Below are 21,440 nucleotides of genomic sequence, written 5' to 3'. Positions count from 1 at the left end.
CTCCAGTGTGAGCAGCCTGTCTGCCTCACAGGTTGCGGTGTTACGCGTAGCACCAGGCCCACTGCAGGGTCACGTGTGGTGGCAGAGGAGGAGCCAGAGAGGCGCTTGGGTGCTGTGCGCCGGAGGCGCACCTGAGTTACATGTACTTTTGCAGGGACATGCTGACACTACAAGCCTGTCCTGTGTTTTGGACGCAGCAGTATGGGGCAATACTGATTGCATAGGAAGGATGGCAACTTAACACTATTATTGTGAATCCAACAATAATATTTATTCTTGCATCATACATTGGCGTCCTGTCATTTTTTCCATTTGCATGCAATTGTGATTTGTTGGGTGAGGGGAGTGGGTGCACTAGAAACTGTTCACTGTGATGTGGTTGCGGCGTCTGTGGCCTTCAGCTGGGTTCTCCCCGCGTGCATGGCGCACATGTGCAGGTGGCCGGTCGTCCCCTTCCGACTCACTGCCAGAGATGTCTACAGGTATCCGGCGCTTGGTAGCAATGTTGTGTAGTATTGCACACACAGCCACAATGCGGCAGCACACATCAGGACTGTAGTACATGGCCACACCTGTCTTGTGAAGTATGCAGAATCTGCTCTTCAGTAGCCCAAAAGTCCTCTCAATGCAATTCCTTGTGCGTATGTGTGATACATTGTAACGCCGTTGCTGTGGTGTAGCAGGGTTGAGGTATGGGGTGAGGAGGTATTCACGCAGGGCGTAGCCACTGTCACCTGAATGAGAGGAGCAGAGGGTGAGTGCCTGTGCAGCGCAGCTACTTCATCGCAGTGTGACATTGTGTGACATTGTGGGCAAAGTGTACTTACCAAGTAGCTGTCCTTCCCCGAAGTCTCCCCTGGCCAGTCGTGTGTGGAGGCCGCTGTGCCGGAATATGAATGAGTCATGTGGAGAAGTGTGGCTCAGGGGTTAGAGGCGGCAGACCCGGAATCTGAGATCGGTCCTGGATCAGGGTTCAATTCCCCGCCCCGGCGGGTCTTGGGCTAAAAATTCCACGGACTCGATAATTCTCGTCCGGGTGCCTCCTCGACTCACGGGTTCACACTCTGCGACTCTGGGCAATAGCTTGCTTAATCTCCACAACGGCCCCTCGCGGCGGGATGCCTGACTTTCACCCTGTGGACACCCTGTCGGGGCTTCTCACAGGGGAATACCAGGACGGGTTCCCTAGGCAAGCGCCAGGATGCCCTTTGTGGTGACAGGTTGCGCTATATAAGTATACCTACATTTACATGTGTACTCCCCGGGTACTGTGCCACTATGTCCGTGATGTATGTCTTAGCATTGCAGACCATCTGGATGTTGAGGGAGTGGTAGGACTTGCGATTGCGGTACATGTACTCCGTTGCAGCTGGTGGGCAGATGTGGATGTGGGTACAGTCAATGCATCCTATCACGTGTGGGAAATGGGCAACATTGTAGAATTGAAGCTTGGTCTCATCCAAATCCTGTTGGCTGGTTGGAAATTTGATGTGGTTGTGTAGCTGGGTCAGCATTGCGTCAAGGTAACTCCCTAGGCAGCGGGACATGGTGGGTTGGGATATCCCCCCAGCAGCCGCAACTATCCCCTGGAAGCTCCCGGAGGCCAGGAGGTGCAGGCTAAACAATACCTGGACATGTGTTGGCACGGCATTGGTCAGCCTTGTTGGGTGCTGCATCAGGGGGTCAAGGTCCTGAATTAGCTTGATGATCATTGCCCCATTCAGGCGGTACTTTGCGTATATTTGCTCTCTGGTTTGGCCCAGCACGGTGACCCGCTGGCGGAATATCCTGTCCTGGATTCTGCGTCTCCTCCGTGCTGCTCACTGTAGCCTTCGCCGCCTGACCACCATGTACATTCCTGGCATTTTTTACTATGGGTTTGATGGTTACCACCTGCTTTGGATTGTCCTTAAATTGCGCCTCGCAAACTGCGATTTTGGGGTTTTTCGCTAATTGCGATATTTCATGAATCCCGATTGCGATGATATTGCCATTTCGCTAATATTTTCGCAGATTCCGTGATTTCTCGCTATTTCCGATTCGCAAATGGTCTACTGCCGGGATTCTGCGAATCTTTTTGCGATTTCGCAATTCTGTGTTAGCGATTTCGCTATAATCGTGGTGAATACCGATTAGGGAAATTGCGCCCGCGATAGCATTTTCGCAGCTATTGCGAGCGCAATTTTGCTTCATGAATCAGGCTGTTAACCTATAAAAAGCCAAGCAGTGGGGTGCACAGCAAGGGTGAAATATGAGGATCATGGTAGTGACAAAAATTGAGTAGGTTGACGGGTAGGATAAAAAGCAAAGCAGTGAGGTGCACAGCAAGGGCGAACCATGTGGAACATGGTAGTAGCAAAAATTGGTTAGAATGATAGGTAAGATGAGTGGAGTAAGGGTTCTCATAGTCAAGTGAGTCTATGTTTACGTAAATTTTGCCATGAGGATGCCTTTTACTTCCAGTTTGAAGGAAGAGGTGGAGGGGTTCAGTCGTATTTCTGGTGGAAGGGCATTCCATATCCTGGGTGCCATTCCTGAAAAGGAACAAGTATACATTTTTTTCTTATTGAATTTTTGTGGCTTCAGAAGGAGGTTTTCTGCACTTCTTGTTGATCTTGACCCTCCAGATATTGTAAATGTTAATTGATACTTGTATAGCGCACTACTCACCCGCAAGGGTCTCAAGGTGCTTGTACGAATACCGCTGTGGAACCAATCCTGGCTTTCCCTGTGAGGTGTCCACTCCTGGGCACCCTCAAGGTGGAGGCCAGGCATCCTTAGAGTTGTGGGGTCCATTGTGGAGATTAAGCAAGCTATTGCCCAGAGTTGCAGAGTGGGACTCCATGATTGGAATAGGCACCAAGGCGAGAATTATCAGGTCCGTGGAATTTTGAGCCCAAGACCCGCCAAGGCAGGGAATTGAACCCTGGTCCCAGGCTAGACCTCTGCATCAGGGTCTGCCGCTCTAACCATTGAGCCACACTTCTCCACTCCCCTCCATTGTGAGTTTTTGTGTGAGATAACTGGGTGCATTATGATGTAAGGCCTTGTGCGTCATGCAAGCTATTTTCAGGTGGATTCTGGCTTCAAATGTTTTTTTAGATCAGGGGAGATGTGGGCCCTTCTTTTCGAGCCAGTAATGAGTCTTGCTGCCGCGTTGGTGGAGGCTCTTAGAGGAGCTGTGGTGGCTTTGGGGAGACCGCATAACGAGACGCTTCCATAGTTCAATCGAGGTAGAACTAGAGCCTGAACCACTAACTTGAAGTCACTGGGAGGTAGGAAGGGCTTCAGCTTCCTTAGTATATTGATCTGAAAGTTTGCTCCCTTTGTTGTATTGCTAATATGCTTCTGCATATTGAGGTTACAGTCCAGAGTTATACCCAGAGATTTCGCCGAATCCATAATGTTAGGTTGAACATCGAGTGCTGTGAGGTTTTTAATCAAATTGTGCATGTGGGGACTTTGGCGGGTGGGGCGATAAGGAGGAATTCAGTTTTTAACGCATTCAGTTTGAGGTGATTCACTGCCAGCCATGTTTGCGTGGTCTTAAGAGTAATGTTAAGCAAGCTAATGTCATCCAAGGTATTGATCTTGAGGTAAAGTTGGGTATCGTCAGGATACATGTGAAATTGCACGTTGGCTGTTTGAAGCAGATCGTGAGTGGTTCCATGAATAGGTTGAAGAGAGTAGGGGATAACGAGGAATCTTGTGGGACTCCTAGCGTAACAGGATCTGTTTGGGACAGGGTGTTGTTGAACTTGAGTCCGGTTATGCAGAAAAGAGCTAAACCAATTAAGCACTGATCCTGAGAGACCCTTTCTGTGTTTCAACAGATCTATCAAGTGTTCGTGTTTAACCGTGTCGAACACTGAGGAGAGGTCTAGTAGGATGACGAGGCATGCTTCGTTTTGATCAAGAACTTGCAGTGCATCATCAATGATGTGTGTCATGGCTGATTCCATGCTGTGATTTGCACAGAAGCCGGATTGGCGTTTATTAAGGAGGTTAAAGTGATCGATATGTTTTGTCAGTTGGTGATGAACACCTTTTTCCAGAAGTTTGGCCAGGGTGGGAATATTGGAGATAGGGCGGTAGTTGTTAAGGTCTGTGGGGTCAGCAGTGGGTTTCTTGAGGATGGGAGACACCTGCCCCACCTTTAGGGAGTCAGGGATGCAGCCTTGTTGAAGTGAACTGTTGATGATCTTGGTCCATAGGGGTAGTAGCATAGGTGTAAGATCTTTAACCGCATTTGCGGGAAGAGGGTCAGTGAGGTGATTGGAAGGATTCAGTGCACTGAGAAATTTGCCTATAGCTTTTTCAGAATAGGTGTAGAAGTATGATCATGTTGCGTTGTTTTTTACGGTAAACTTTGATAGGATTTGTTGAGAAGCGTTTGGGGGTAGGGGGGAGGTTTTGGTGAGGGGGCAAGAGTGAGATATTGGGTACTTGAGGAGATCTTTCTTGATGTTCTCAGTCTTTAGGTTAAATAGGTTAGAAAAGTACTCACATGTTGGTTGTGGGTGAGTTAGATCTTGTGGCCGTTGAGGTTAGTCCTTGGATTGCGTTTTGATTAATTCAAAAAGTTTTTTGGGTTGATTTCTTGCCTGGTCGAGTTGTTGGCTAAAGAAGTCTGCTTTGGTGCGTTTGAGCTTTCGAAAATAAGCATTTCTCTTTCGTTTTAGAGTTTGAGTGGAGCTTGGCGGTTGGTACTGATCTCCAGTTGCGTTCGGCAGTTCTGAGAGAACGTCTGTCCTCGTTGAGGAGATCGTTGAAACAGGGTTTAGAGTCTTTTGTGGAGACTCTCTTTAGTTGCAGGGGAGCAAATGGTTAATTATCGAGGTAATGGAATTTAGGTAGTGGCTGTTGAGGTCAATTACGTTGGAAGTTCCAGCAGGGGGTAGAAGTAGATTTTGGCTAGAGGTGGGTAACGTGTTTGTGTTGAGCTTTTTCCAATCTCTTTTCCACACTTTAATTTTTGTGGCTTGGGCCGAGATCAGTTTGATTGTTTCCTTGATGAGGAAGATGATGATGTGATGGTCAGACCAATCACAGGGGAGGATCAATTCCAGCTGGGTGGAATCGGTCTTAGAGATTATTAAGTCTAGGATTGCGCTTTTATTGTGTGTCGGGCTATTGCACAGTTGGTTGAGGTCTAAGGCGATGAGGAAGTTTTTAAGGCTGTTGACCACTGTGTTGTTAGGGTCATTCCAGTGGAGGTTAAAGTCGCCCAGGAACATTTGTGTATTTCGTCGACCGGTGAGTGATGTGATCAGGTCCATGAGGTGTTCTGTGAATAGGAGGTTGTCGCCAGGTGGGTGATAGATGATGTGGAGCGAGCAGACAGGTTTACCATTACTGTTGATGTCGAGGCGGATGTATTCACAGGAAGGGAGAAACAAGGGTATGGCTCTGTTTACGTTGATGTTGCTTCGGTGTATGCATGCAATACCACCTCCAATCTTGCCTCCAGACCTGTCTAGTCTGATAATGGGTATAGTTAGGGGGAACCAAAATGTCGATGAGGGGCGAGGAAGAGTCTGTAACCCATGTTTCAGTGAGAATTATGAGGTCAAGGTTAGTCGAGGTAATGAGGTCTCCTATGTCAGTGGCGTGTTTCGATGCCGATCTGCAATTCAGGAGTGTGCATTTAAGACGTGGGGTGGCGGGGGAAGAAGTGTGTTCCTGGGACTTTACAGAGATTATTGAAGATGATTTCTCTATTGTTGTGAGTTGAGGGCCTGTGAGGGTTTGCGAGGATAGAGGGGATGGGCATGTGTGTGAGGGGATTGGGGGTCGTAAGGACCAGTTCGTAGGAGAGCAGGAGAGAGAGAAGATCGGTCTTGGAGAGGTAGTTGTTGGTATGAGATGGGCGTGAGGGTGGGTTACGGGATGGTACTGATATCCACCCAGGAGCAATGTGTTTGGTGGAGCAGTGGGGGTGCGTGGGGGATTTGTTGGGAATGTTGGTTCTGTAGGATCTTGGGAGCCATGACTGGCTCGATAGCATGACTTTAAAAGCGTGGAGCTCCTCTTTGATTAGATGAAGTTTGGACATGATCTCATTCGATCTATTGTCTGCTGTGGTTATGATGGGGGGGGGGGTGATGCGATGAGTGTGTGTGTATGGATTGTCGGCTGGTCGGGTGTATGTGCTGGTACCGGTAGTGCAAGCGTTCGACTGTGTAGCTGTGTGTGTGTGGTGGGGATAGTGATGTAAATGGCTGGATAGAGGGTTTGCCATGTCGGTGGGCAGGAGTGAGAGCTGTGGAAGGAGGCATTGGTTGTTCAGAGGGTGTGCTGGTGTCTGAGAAGTCGAGAGGTGGATCATGGTGTTCAGGGGACTGAGCTTTGGTGGGCTGGTTGGCGTGTGTAGAGTCCTTGAAGGGTGTGGTATTGCGAGTGGGGGAAGGGGGGTGAGCTATGGTGGTTCCCGAAGTGGGTTCCGTTGCTAATGGGGGTAAGTAATTAGAAAATGTCGAGTTGGAGGGGGAAAGATTGAGCTGAAGGAAGTCAATGTTGGTTGTGGTGTTGTGAGGTGTGACTGGATTGGGGGGAGAGGGAGAGATGATGAAGGGGGATAGAGGGGGAGGGAGGGGTGGAGAGCTATGGTCAGGCCTAGAGTGGTATTCGTAGAAATGTGAAGTGCAAAAGTGGTCTCGGCCATGATGGGAAGGGGGAGCGTGAGCTGTTTCGGTGTGGTGCTACTAGGTGTATGAGAGGAGGTGGAGGTCCGGGTAGCTGGGGTCGCGGAAGAATCAGAAGAATTAGAAGCCTGAGATGGACGGGTGAGAGGGACAGGAGGGAGGGATAGGACTATACCATCCCTAAAAAGTGTTGGTGTGGGTGTAGGTGGGTAGTGAAGCAGTATGCGGTTTGTCCACTTGTTCTTTAATGATGGGGAAGATGTTGTCTAGGAGGTTTAAACTACGGTCAGTGGCTTGTATGAGGATGGTACCGTTGTTATAGATAGTGATTGTTGCTGTGGCTTGAAAGAGTTGGGAAGGAGCAATATAGATAGCTAGACCGTGTGCCATTTTTTTTGTGGAGGAAATAGAAAAGGTGGCTAGGAGTGCTTTCCTCTATTGTGCTCTCCTTTTAGTGTGAAAGATGATGTTGTTGATGAGTGTCCGTTGCGTGGTGAGAAGTAAGGATCAGCGAAGAGGGTTTCGGTGTGTGATTTGATGAAGTTGTGTTTGAACTGTTTGGCCGATTTCTTTGAGAGGCCAGGGGGATAGATTATGTTGTGTGTGTGAGTGCCTTTGAGTTCCATGGTATGAGTGGGCAGGTAGGAGGAGGAGAGGAAGCACCAAAGAGACGCTGGGATGTTGGGGCCTAAAGGGGTTCTAAGAAAGGGTGAGGGGGAGGAGGGAAAGATGGAAGCGAAAAGGTTAGAAGCCAAAAGGTCAGATACAGCGGGTGAGAATAGTTACTAATGGGCTAGGGGGAGACGGGGCAGGGGGGATGAATTGTTAGAAGCAGATAAAAGGGAGTCTACTATTAGTTTCCATACAAGTGGAAAAGTAAGTCAGCCTAAGATGGCTGACTTCTGAGAAAGGAATACTAGGTAGTCCTCTGTTGGTTTCCTTACAAGGGGAGGAGATAGACAGGCTAAGATGGCTGAGTTTTTAGACGTAGATATTAGCTAGACCTTTGAATGTTACCTATAAAGAGTAAAAAATTAGCCCACGGCCATTTTAGAGGGAGAGGAAAACAACGGAATCACTAGTGATTAGGTAAAAAGAAACAGTAAGGTGACAAAACAAAGAGGATAGCGCAAAAATACAAATACCTCAATCCTAGGGAAATGTCTGAGGCTGTATCTGGAGCAGATTCATTTGAGATGATTGATTAGAGCCATTGAAGTATGATGGACCTTGATTTCAATAAAGCGAGGGGGCAAAATCACGGTGTTTACCCTCTTCATGCAGGTATTTTGAGAAGGGGCATCCTTGATAGTCAAATGACATATTTTCCTTGTTATTCAGATAAAACACATTAGGGGGCGTGGTCGTGCCGATAATCAGGAGCGAGTCACCATGTTATGTGGGTCCTGACCGTTGGCCTCCTCGACGATATGCAGGAAAAAAAAAAGGGGATGGGTCCGTGTTGGGATGGTTCCGAGCACTCCTGGGCGCCAGCAGGATACCACTTGCTCTAGGTGCCGCCGAGGGCTGCTGACACACCAAGAACCCAAGCTCGAGGCACACAGCCGAGCTCCGGCATAGGGCTCCACGGCGGCTCCACCCTAGCAGAGACTGATGTGCGGTGAAGAGCTGGGGCCGAGGTGAGCAGTCCGACCCCCGCTCGACTCTCCGGTCTGGGGGGGAAGGGATCGCCAGGCAGAGTTGGTGCTGATGGACCGCTGGGGGCCGCCCAAGGTGCGGATGCTTCTCCGACGTGCTTGGAATCCAGGCTACGCCTCGCCAGTTAGTTCTGCAGCTCGTAGCGTGAGCGATAGACCGTAGGGAGCCGAAGGGGGGAATCCGCTCCGTCATCCGTGGCGAGTCCCCAGCTCCAATGTGCTGCTCCGTGACCTCGCTCAATGGCTCACTGGGAGCCGAGCAGAGCTTCTCAAAACCAAGACGAAGCACTGCCCTCTACATTAGGCATTGGGTCCAGCCACGCTTTGGGACGGGCATCAGATCCAGCCAAGCATTTGGATCAGCCAGGCGTTTGCACCGACAGGCAAAGCAGCAACAAAGATGTCGGCAGGGTCGTCCTTCCGCTCCAGGATCCTTGTGAAGGTAAGTGAAGTAAGAGTGGCCTTGTGATTCAAAGTGGATGTGGTTGTAGATCTGGTTACTCTTGGGCAAAGGTTTATGTTGATGGCGACGTAGACTGCCAGTGAACAGTGATAATAGCTGGAAGGCGATCCCGAGCGCTTGGAGTTGTTTTTTGTTCCTCCAAATTACTTGCGCTGTTCACTCATTGCATATTCTGGTGCTTAGTCACATGTTGCTAACCTCTGATGTTTCTTACAAGAATTGCACACGCACATAAGGAACAGACGTAGGATTCATACTGCAATTTGTCTGCCCCAGTATTTCATTGTGGTGTGCTCTACCCTGAGTGTGGAAATTCAGCCCCTAGTGCGGAGATTCCAACCCGAGTGAGGAATTTCAGCTCTGAGTGCAGAACATCCGCCGTACTGAGGATACTATTCATAACTGCATTTGTGAATACCAAAAAGTGCCTTTGTGAATCAGGCCCAGTATGTATTAATAAATAAAATTACACTAGAGAACAAAAACCAGTAGAAAAGGAAATGAAGCCGCCGCTTTGGAGCTGCAAGGGGCTGAGATGCGAAGACCTGTGTCTTGTTTTAACACACTTTTTCAGTCCCGTTGAAGCTTCAGCTGCACAAGGGTGAGTACACTCTAATGCCAGCCAAAGGTCCACTACCTAGGGTGGTACCTCTCAGGAATCAGGGACTCATTCTAGCAGAGGCTAGCAAAGCTCAGGCAGATCCAGTGCAGGTCCAGATAGATCTAGTGCAGCAAGTTAGCTTGACTTTTGCAGGAAGCCCTCTGGAGCTTGTTGTGTCGCAGTAGCTGACACAGGAGGTCAGCCAGCTATATCTTGGAGTCACTCAGGTTAGCCTGAAATAAAGGTTAACAGGTCTAGTCTTCCTTTAAGGACGCCCTAAGCAGCGGTCAGTCCTCTGGCAGCAGGACAGTCTTTCTTCCGGTATTTTCACAGGTCCAGGAGTGTTTTAAAGAGTTACTCTGCAGGTCCAACATTTATATGTGGTGCCAGCCTGTTTGTGTGTGTGGGGGGGGGGACACAGGATACTGGCAGAAAGCATAAATGGTTATAAAAAAAATGCAATTCTTCTAAAAGTGGCATTTTCAGAAACGTAAATTCAAACTTCACCACTAAAGAGGGTTTTAAATTACAATTTGTTTGAGAGTACACAGCATGTCTCTACCTGACGCTAATCCAATAATACCACTTATTGACGTTAATAAGGTAACCCAATGTTAGTTAATAAGAGAGATAGGCCTTGCAACAGTGAACAAACAACATTTTGGAGTTTTTCACTGCCAGGCAATGTAAAATGTACTCACATATGTCTTACATTTTAAGTACAATGCACCTTGCCCTTTAGGGACTACCTTAGGGGTATCTTATATGCATTAATAAGTAAGGTTTTGGCCTGGAAAAAGTTTTGTTTTGCCAGGTCAATATGGTTTATAACTGCATTTAAGCCTGCTGTGGCAAGCATGAGACATGTTTTAAAAGGCTACTTTACTGTGTGGCACAATGAGGGCGCCGGCCCATTAGTAGCATTTAATTTACAGGACCTAGGTGCAGGTGTTACCATTTACTAGGGACTTACAAATAAATTAAATATGCCAATTTTGTATACTCTAATTTTAACATATTTGAAGGATAGAGCACACGCACTTTAGCACTGGTTAGCAGTGGTGAAGTGCACAGTGTCCGAATAGCATCAATAAAAAATCCAGAAAACCCAGAAGAGTGAAGGCAAAAGGTTTGGGGGAAGACCATGCCAAGGATGTCAGGTCTGGAATATATCAGTATTAGAAGAATGTCAACCATAGAGGCATCAGTAGTAGAAGAATGTCAACCATAGAGGCAGGGGCGTCTAGTAAGAAGTCTCCTGATCCGTACAGGCAGGTTGGGAGACTATGTAGTCATTCTTCCTAGAGAGTGTGTTTGAGAGAGGAGCAAAGGACTATGTTCGGTGTCTTTCTACCCCAACAGTATATGCAGGAAAAAGAGTGGGGTGGGAGAACCGGCCTTCTCTAATTGTGTGGAGTAGCAGACTGCTGCAGGGGGTCTACCCTGCAAATTGTTTAGAATCCTGCAGACTACACTTAGTCACTCTTAGCTAGCCTTTAAGAGGTTCACTAAATATAAATCACAGATGGTTTGTTGGCTCACACATTACCACAGCTAGCGCTTTTATACCATCAGATGGGAGTCAACGTGTCAGCTACCTTCAAAGACCCCCCCAATGCTGTATGACCCAAAGCTGCACCTTATTCAAATAGAAGTAAGTACCTGGCCGCCCTCAAGACCCTTGGCCAGTCCCAATGCACCCTCTACAAGCTTACAGACAGTCCTCTGGGACCACAAAAAGATGATCAGAAACAATCAGCCCAACCAATATCCATCAGTTACTCACTATAGACCCCTAGTTTGGTCTAACAAACTCTTCCAAATGAGCTGAGGTCTTTCAATACCATCCCTTACCTTCCACAACCCATCATATTTTACCCTCTACTGCTCCTCAGAGGACCCAAGAGACCATTAGTCAGCCAGAGAGATAAATACTTAACTTTCAGAAGCCCTTAGATGACCCTCACATTTACTCTATCACTTCTCGAAGACCATCGGCTGGCTTCAGAGACCCTGAACCCCAATCCCTTAACATCTCCTCCACTGGTTCCAAGATTCTATCACCCAGCCCTCAAGAGCACCTCAGCTGTCACTCAGGCTATCTGTGCTGATTTTACAGAATCTGCAAAATTCCTCTAATAGCCCTCAGGCCCTTACTTTGAGCCCCAAGAAAAAATTAGCACTTTTGACTATAGCCATCAGACCCTTTAGACACATTCCACCGGCACCATAACATCTTTCATCACATCAGTACACTCTATTACTGTTCATTCTTACACCTGCCACCAGACACCCTTTACCAGCCTTCAGATTCCAAACCTATCACTAATCTCCAGCTCCTAGGTAACCAACTTTGTTTTATGTAAAATCTGGATGGTTGTGTGTCAGAATATCAAGGAGTAAATATTGATGTGCCAAAATAAAGTAGCCTGAATATCAAGGACTAATGGGAAGGTAAGTAAATATAGATGTACTGTACTTAACTCCACATCTACATACCTTCAAGATGAATACATATTGTCAAGGTAAATATAACTGGAGTAAAGTAAACTAAACCTTTACTTACCTAAACAGACTTTCACAATGTGTTGGCACATCAATATGTCCCACACAATATTTAGGTAGTAAACCATCCAGACTTTAAGTACTGAACATGGAAAGGAGTGTGTCCCTTTACAAGACCCTTTAGCAGACATGGAACTTACCTTTGTGACATTCTTACAACAAGATATCCAGTTGATGGTTTTGTGACTGAGGCCCAATAGCTGTATATTATTGCACAATTGCTTGACCTGTGATTTGATCTAATCTTAAGGGGGTACCTATCGGTCTTCTTGCGCATGCTTTGTTTGTTCCTTCATTGCATTAGTTTATGAGTCTAGCCCCAATTCTTTGCAATGTATCGTTGACCTTAGTGTCTTTAGCGCATGTTTTAACCTTCCGCAGCTTGCTTCCTCCTATCTCAATTTACTTCCGCTTCATCCATGAGGAGAGATCCTGCATCTGGTTATGTCGCACTGCATCAGCTCCAATGAAGGCACCGCTTTGGAGCTGCAAGGGGCTGAGATGCGAGGACCTGTGTCTGGTTTTAACACACTTTGTCAGTCCCGTTGAAGCTTCAGCTGCACAAGGAGGAGTACACTCTAATGCCAGCCAAAGGTCCACAACCTGGAGTGGTACCTCTCAGGAATCAGGGACTCACTCTAGCAGAGGCTAGCAAAGCTCAGGCAGATCCAGTGCAGGTCCAGGTAGATCCAGTGTAGCAAGTTAGCTTGACTTTTACAGGAAGGCCTCTGGAGCTTGTTGTGTCCCTGTTGCTGACACAGGAGGTCAGCCAGCTGTATCTTGGAGTCACTCAAGTTAGCCTGAGATAAAGGTTAACAGGTCCAGTCTTCCTTCGAGGAAGTCCTAAGCAGCGGGCAGTCCTCTGGCAGCAGGACAGTCCTTCTTCTGGTATTTTCACAGGTCCAGGAGTGTTTTAAAGAGTTACTCTGCAGGTCCAATTTTTATATGTGGTGCCAGCTTGTGTGTGTGGAATGGAACACAGGATACTGGCAGAAAGCACAAATGGTTATAAAAAAATGGAAATCTTCTAAAAGTGGCATTTTCAGAATTGCAACGTAAAATCCAACTTCACCATTAAAGAGGGTTTTAAATTACAATTCGTTTGAGAGTACACAGCATGTCTCTACCTGCCCCACATCCAATAATACCACTTATTAAAGTTAATAAGGTAACCCAATGTTAGTTAATGAAAAAGATAGGCCTTGCAACAGTGAACAAACAACTTTAGGAGTTTTTCACTTCCAGGCAATGTAAAATGTACTCACATATGTCTTACACTTTAAGTACACTGCACCTTGCCCTATGAGCCTTTAGGGACTACCTTAGGGGTATCTTATATGCATTATTAAGTAAGGTTTTGGCCTGGCAAAAGTTTTGTTTTGCTAGGTCAATATGGTTTATAACTGCACTTAAGCCTGCAGTGGCAAGCATGAGACATGTTTTAAAAGGCTACTTTACTGTGTGGCTCAATGAGGCCTGCCGGCCCATTAAAATAATTTAATTTACAGGACCTGGGTGCAGGTATTACCATTTACTAGGGACTTCCAAGTAAATTAAATATGCCAGTTATGTATACTCTAATTTTACCATGTTTGAAGGAGAGAGCACACACACTTTAGCACTGGTTAGCAGTGGTAAAGTGCACAGTGTCCGAATAGCATCAATAAAAAATCCAGAAAACCCAGAAGAGTGAAGGCCAAAGGTTTGGGGGAAGACCCATGCCAAGGATGTCAGGTCAGGATAGCAGACATGAAACTTAGATTTGTGACATTCTTACAACGGTAAATCCAGTTGATGGCCTTGTGACTGAGGCCCAATAGCTGTATATTATTGCACAATTGCTTGACCTGAGATTTGATCTAAGCTTAAGGGGGACCTATCGGTCTTCTTGCGCATGCTTTATTTGTTACTTCATTGCATTAGTTTATGGGTCTAGCCCCATTTCTTTGCAGTGTTTCGTTGACCTTAGTGTCTTTAGCGCATGTTTTAACCTTCTGCAGCTTTCTTCCTCCTATCTCATTTTACTTCCGCTTTATCCATTGGATCTGTATCACGTGTTTGACTGTGTGTAGCTTTCTGTCATGGCAATGGGCAGGTACGTAAAGATTAGGCTTATCAAGTCCAGGAACATGAAACTGTAAAAGCAGCTGGGTCCATACTGTCAACACAGAGGCAAATTATTCTATCTGATGTGGATGGAATTGGCACTGTCATTTATTAGAGTGCAGAGACCGCATGCGCCACCTTACATCGATTCTTCTTTACGTCATCAGCCTTTTGCTCCTAACAAGCATTCTGTTGAATCGAAGAGCTATTCGAACATGCTCACAAATGTAACGATCATTGAAAATGACATGTGCACTTTATGTTGTGAATGTAAGTCAATTGTATACTCTCTTTTCTCCTATTATATTGCTGTGGATAGAGTACTTACCCAATATTTTGAGACGGTGGTTGCCTTGTTGGTTGCATCGGCGGGGCGATGCAGTCCTTGTAGTAGCATTGATAAACTATCAGTTGAACATTGATGTTGGTCATGGTGGGATCCAATGTCCCCGCAATAGCCCGCCTCATGCGAAGAGTTTTTTGTCCAGCCACTAGAATAGGAACATATAAAACGTTATCACAATTGACAGGAATAGAAATGAGAACTTAAGGCATTGACATTTTTGTGAATACAATGAGTAAATACATTTGACAGAACCATCATTGTGACGTGATGTAAATGTAAATTTTTGATCAAAATGATACACAATACACAGTATCTCTTCACACTGTAAATGTATGTAAATGTATAGGCATTTATATAGCGCACTACTTACCCGGAGGGTCCCAAGGTGCTTCGACCGCTGCGAAACCCTTCCTGGCTTCCCTGAGAGATGGTCCCTTAATGGGTATCTCCAGGGTGAGACCAGGCATCCCTGGCGGTCTGGTGGGGCCGTTAGTGAAGATGAGGCAAGCTAATGCCCAGAGTTGCCGAGTGTGATTGCTGATCAGAGTGGGCACCGAGGCGAGAGAATTATCGAGTCCGCTGACCCTGGTCCAGAAACCTGCTGTGCCGGGAATCGAACCCTGGTCCCGGGCCGTCCTCTGCTCTCAGGTCTGCCGCCTCTAACCAGTGAGCCACACTACTTCACTGGTCGTATTGCAGCATTATGCTGATCTGTAATTACGGCAACTCAGCAAGAAAGCCACTCTCATGCCCAGACACCGCAGTAATGATTAGCACTGGCATCTCTTGCTGTGTATGGAGAGGGGCCAAATGAGGCACGTGCCACAGCTCCCTTTGTCCTTGCCCGCCTCTTGGAGCCCAGCACCAAAGCTGTGAAATGTCACTCTGACACAGAATCAAACAGACTCAGCATCTTGCCTCACAGATTTGTACATCTAACTATCTTTCATTGTCAAGCAGGGATTGTTAGACGCAATATATGAACATACAAAATTTGTATTAGCTACATATGTAGATAATTACCTATAAAGCCCTTTTTATACATTAGCCAAAGAACAAGGAGGTTACGACCAATGAGGTGCAGACGGCATGCCTCAATATTTATCATGAGGCAGGAATAAGCAGTGCACCTCACTGAGTGGTGCCACAAACGAGGGGGTAGATGAAATACATTTTCACAGAGTCAAAGTTGCTGCACTGTGTTGCGTGAAAGTGAGAGAGCAAACAGGGCCACAGCTTCTAAAATGTTCCTCTCTCTCACTACAGGATGCCGTTCGTAACTGAACACACCCTTGCACCACAGGGCAAGAGTGTGTCTTTTGTCATGCATAGGTTTTGTACTAAAAGGGTTCCATTCCAGTACCAAAGCTATGTGTTAATACTTCTCTCACTTTGTATGCGTGGTGTACAGTGCAGCACAAAGTTAGAAGAATGTGGAACTTATAATATTCTTCACTTTTTCTGCCTGTCTCGAGGTGGTGTAATTCTTTTGGTCCACATTCCTGTCTACAAAGGTTATTAGATATGGATTTGCATCACACCTCAAAGGTAGTTTCATAGAAATGCCCTAACACCAGCCATGGTACACCCCTTTGATGCAAAGTAGGCCACAGTAGCAGATATAACTACTTTGTGTAACTTTAGGCAACTTTCTAAATCCCACCACTTTGCACTGGGATTGCATCAATGTTGTGACTCAAGCCCTGGGAGAAGAGTTATTAAATCTAGGCCGAGGAGTCCAAGGTTTGCAAGAAGTCAGCGACCTCACTCAGTATTTGCTTTACAATCTGCCAGCAATGCCAGAGAGCAGGAAAGGGGGTCACATTGCCTACTGTGACTCTGTCCAATGGGGAAGCTTCTGGTCGGTCACTCAATGCTCAAAGCGTGCAAATGCACAGTTGAAGCTTTTTTAATAAAGACTCATTCCATTTTGCAAATTGCTGACATCTGCTCTCAGCAGTCAGCAACAATGTAGTTCTGTATGCGTGAAGGAGCGGTTGAAAAGCATTCCTACACTGGCTTGCGAGTTGCAAGCAGGGGCATTGCAGATATGATGACTTGTAGTCCTTACAGCTTCCAATGGGTAGTGCTGTCCGTATTGGCACTGGCAATGGCAACTGTAAGGAAGCTGCTTTGCAAAGTGAGGCTCTTGCAAATTTGTAAATTTAATCAAAACTTCTGCGCTGCCCTTCTGGAGTTTAATGCACCATCAAAAAAGCTTTTCTGTAGATCCCTTGTAATAAAACAGAAACTAGTGCATTACTGCAAGCAAAGAGAACAAGCATTTACAATGCAATGGTTTCGCCTTTGGAAAAGTTTGAGCTATTGGCATTGTAAATGTTAAAATTTGTATTTATGATTTGGTTTTGAATACAGATAAATAAATGTCATTGTCATTTACATTGTCATTAGCTTAATCTTTTGTAACTGTGAGACCTATTGTACCCTACGGACGAGCTCAGCAGACCGCAATTACTACTACACACACACACCCAGAGCCACACACACACACACAGGGACGTCCTGGATCTTTTGTATCCCCATGATAGTGAGACATCTGGCAGCCTGGGCGTGACCCCGCAAGTCTGATATTCCTCTCAGTTCAGGTGTCACGGTAACTAAATTCCTGACCCGGGAAACGGGGTGGGGGTGGTATTTCTAATCCCAGCGTTGCCACTGCACTACAAAATGTGTGTTCTGGGCAAATTCATTTAGTACAATATGGCTGAAATTGAAAATATGTAGGTTTATGTATCTCGGTCCCCAATACCCCATTGCATCATAAGCCACATCAAATAAACCATTTTGTGTCAGCACTATTTAAATATGTCCCTTGTGCTAGCCAAATAATAGAAACAGATTTGCGTTTGTAGTATGTGTGTTGTTTGTGGCAATGTATGTTGGCGGCAGTGGTGTAGCAAGGACTTTGTGAGCCCTATTGCTAGCAAAGAAAATGCCCCCCTCCATTCTGTAAAGTGAAAGGGAAAACAGAGAAAGGGTGGGAAGAAGAAATAGTATCACAATCACACAGCAAGCAGCGGATGGACACTAATCAAGATGAATCAATCTATGCTCCACAGAAAAAAAAAGAGTAAGTGACGCCCAGTAACTGCTGGCCAGTTAGTAGGCAAAGAAGAATGACAATGATTCCAAAGAATGATAAGCAATGAGTTGGCTCCAATCCATTTATTTTAAACAAAACCACTCCCGTTGGACAGCACATGAGCTGTCGGCGGGCGAGACCCAATGAGACTAATTGGATTGGTGGAAGCAAGCGCCCTCGACTTTGAATGCTCTCTATCAATGGTTTAAATGTGCTGGTTCTCAACACTGAAGAGGTGTATTTCCTAAGAGTCACATGGATCAGTTCTACCTACATCAAGCTTCACTGCCAAAAAGAACTCCTTCCACTTGCAACTCCTCCAGTGGGCCTTTACATGTCCTTATTCAGAGGATTGCTTTGGTACCTGGCAATAATGAAGTTCTGATTTCAGCATTTTAACTGTATGTGGGCTCGAAAACAAAACTGTCAAAACCAAACAGTTCAAAACTGTTATTCCGGTCATTTGCGTACTAAAGTCAGACTAAACTTCTGTGGTCATTATTTCCTTTGACTAGCTCCCAAAGGCTAACGACTTACAAACAAGACGCTGACACGATCTTACAAACATCAGACTACGTCAAGAACGTTTCCTGTCCTCACCAGCTCACCAGACGCTGTATATCTGCCTCCGTGAACACAATAACTCATCCTTCTTAGCATGCAAAAGCCTTCAGTAGAAGCAACGAGTGACACTGATGTTTTTATTTTTTTTAAACTGCATCATCTTGTCAGTGTGTTCAACTACCGCCCAATGACATATCAAAGTGTCATTTTATTTCCACGTCACCAAAGACAAAGTAGTCTCTCTGCAATTCGCTAAACCTCCAAATAATGTGAACAGTATCCCTTTCCCTTCACCCACGGCTTGAACATTGCTGACAGTGCCTCTCCTTGACTGGAGCTCTTTTCCTAACCTCAGCTTGCGCCAAATACCCCTGTGTCTGTTTCTATAGTCACGTGTACACCCAGGCACGCCCTTAGTTAAACCAAGAAACTCCGCTCGTTCTGCTCGCGTGCTTCCTGAATTCCAAGTCGTTTGCATGAGGGATGCAAAGGGAGGGAAAGTCTTTCCTTTTGTTTTTTTTGGGCAAGGAGCTCTCTACCCATACACAAGTTTACATGCAATTACTACTCAACTGCGAGGGAAATACATTACACCCTGACTCGCCAAGCGCTACATCCACTCTCTGCCACCAGTAGGGTCCTCGGCAAAGTGCCATATTGACGTGATACCAGCAGCGCTGTCTTCACTATCTGCTGGTACTTTTGAAAGTAGGGCTGTCTGTATATGACCTCGCGTCAACATGACTGTGTCAACCCCACACTCAGTTGGCACACTCTCAGCATCCCTACACCCTGCGGTCTCCTTGCCGCCTCTGCTCCGTGCCTCCCCGGCTGTGATATGCCGGTGCAGGGAACTCCCCGGACAGGGCTCCGCCTCTCACCCTACCTGCTTCTCGCCAGCCGGGAGCACCGCAGCGTCCGCCGGTGAGGCCCGTGTGCCGTGCCCCGCCTCCTGCTTGGCTTTCAGGCTACGTTGCAGATGCAGGATTCGGTAGCGGAGCTTCTCATTCTCGGCCCGCAGCAGCTCCAGTCCCGGGCTGCTGGCCGCGTCTTCCTGCCGCGTCAGGCGGCCGATCTCCCCGGTCAGCAGGCGGATCGCCTCCTCCTGAGCAGCCATGTGGGCTGCCATGTCCAGGGAGGCCTCCAGAGCAGCAGCCAGGATCCCGGCCGGAGACGAGGGAGGCGGGGATCTGCTGTGGGAGGGGAGAGGGAGGTGGGGAGAGCGGAGGCCGTGTTACATCGGCTGCGGCTCGGGAGGCGGGGTGATGTCAACACACTGTTGTGGTGCCACAAATGTGTAGCAGTTTAAAGGAAGACGTCCCTTCGGGTGCTTACACATTCCCCCCGAGTGTGTCCATGCTGGGAGCCCGGCCGGAGACGAGGCAGGCGGGGATCTGCTGTGGGAGGGCAGAGGGAGGCGGGGAGAGCGGAGGCCGTGTTACATCGGCTGTGGCTCGGGAGGCGGGGTGATGTCAACACACTGTTTTGGTGCCACAAATGTGTAGCAGTTTAAAGGAAGACGTCCCTTCGGGTGCTTACACATTCCCCCCCCCCCCGAGTGTGTCCATGCTAATCACAAGTACAACCATGCCCCGGGAAAAAAACGCGGGAACGCCCCCGAATCTGGTCCGGCCTTGACGGACAGATCCGGCTTCCAATGGCTAGCCTCCATTTATGGAGCTAGCCAATGGAAGCAGAGGCGGGACTAAGCCCCACACTGTAGGGACATAAGATTTCTCCTGGGCGGAGCTAGGAGCTCCGGCCCCAGGCAAAACCTAAAAAGGCGTAAAGCACAGTGCCACAAAGATGTCACCAACTCACCACACTAAAATGTATGATCTAACGTACTCTTCATAGTCAACTAGAGAGATTACAGCTTCTGGAATACAACATAATATTGATCACTTACAGAGGTTGTCACAGGCATTAGAAATAGTTTTGAGCTGCAATAGCAGGCGGGATTTTTGTCAGAGGAATTTTCTCACAAATAAACTGGCTCAAGGTACCTAAATAAGCCAATGTCTTTGTGTCATTGTCAAAGTTCCAGTCTCCGTTGATATTTGAGCTGTAACTGAGCTCCTGCTCGGATCTGCTCCTCCAGTCAATGATGTGAAACCCGTCTGGCCGTTGGGTGAAGTTGTGAGTCATAATGACGTAGTCCTCAGCCTGGAAGACACAACCCAGGCAATACTTTATGAACAGCAAATGATTGTTGGTGACATTTTAATGTAATACAACTAGCGATTCTCGAATTTATTAGCATATGGATTTGTTTGATAATGCACAATATTACAAATATGAAGAAAGACCAGAGACCAATGGAGATGTGGGTCGAAATACATGAGCTAATATATCATGATGCACACCTTTTAGCATAGGCTGATCAATTACACGGCATGGTTACAAATATAGTTTTTTCTAAATGTCAAAAGCACATTAAAAAGACAACAATAATATGATTTGAACTATTACCAGCAGAATATTTGGAACGTTCTGATGAGAACAACCAGTCAGAATGTTCCATTTGTTTGAAATAACTGCCCCTGTAGGCCTGCTCAGGAGCATAGTGCACCATCTAGTGGTGGTGCAAGTTTACTACATAAATCCAGACAAATTGTGGGAGTAATTAAAAACAAGCAATGTCAAAGTCAATAGGGCTGGCCATTTTATAAGTGAAGGGGCACCTTCATTTTGTCCTCTTCCTCAGTGTGCTCCTTTAGGGTGCAAATGCAAATGTCATCCATCCCATCAGGACTTATTTTCCAGATCTTCATATTTGACAAGAAGGAATGTATCTCAAGACTCCAACTGGGCCACAGTAAACTAAAGTAGGTGGATTCACCACAGTACTCGCAGTCAACTGGTACTCAACAGATTCGAGCCATTGGTTCAGGGACTGCATGTCACACTTAATCTCAGCAATGTCTTTACAAGGCTCGCCACTAAGGGTGATGGACTGTAAGAAATATCTCAAAACCATTCTAAAACCCTCCTTCACATGTGAGTCTGCTTGATTAGTTGCTACACTGTAACCAGAATAACAGACTCTAAAATTCTTCAAATGTTCGATATTATTTTGCCCATATTTGGGGAGGTTATACTATATACTGAGCTTCTCTCACCAATAAGTGTCTCTTTGGCTCAGGCCCTAAATATTTAGCTGAAAAATTCAACCTTTACAGTCCTGGACGCTCTCTACGCTCCAGTAACCAACTGCTGCTTCAGGTCCACAAGATTAGGAAGGTTAGACAGGGAGGCCGAGCTCTATCCTATAAGGGCCCTACACTCTGGAACTCGCTCCCTCTCGCTCTGAGACAAAATACCAACTTTCAGACCTTTAAGAAATCACTTAAAACACACCTGTTCTCGGCATCTTAAAATACAGTACAG

At 46.6% G+C, this 21,440-nt stretch overlaps 1 protein-coding gene across 1 annotated transcript in view; it reads right to left on the bottom strand.

Annotated features, from left to right (window-relative positions):
* LOC147724580 (fibrocystin-L-like) overlaps positions 1-21,440 on the bottom strand; it is a 1,106,658-nt gene that overhangs the window by 262,737 nt on the left and 822,481 nt on the right. Inside the window, exons 54-55 of the mRNA XM_086966124.1 lie at positions 20,057-20,216; positions 14,366-14,528 (exon numbers count right to left, since the gene is read on the bottom strand). Coding sequence (XP_086822250.1) covers positions 14,366-14,528; positions 20,057-20,216 — 323 coding nt within the window. The remainder of the gene's footprint in view (positions 1-14,365; positions 14,529-20,056; positions 20,217-21,440) is intronic.

The sequence above is a fragment of the Lissotriton vulgaris genome, chromosome 4_1, assembly GCF_964263255.1.
Source record: "Lissotriton vulgaris chromosome 4_1, aLisVul1.2, whole genome shotgun sequence".
NCBI classification, from domain to species: domain Eukaryota; kingdom Metazoa; phylum Chordata; class Amphibia; order Caudata; family Salamandridae; genus Lissotriton; species Lissotriton vulgaris.
The sequence above is the reverse complement of the archived record's forward strand: the minus strand, read 5'-3'. Positions and strand labels throughout refer to the sequence as shown.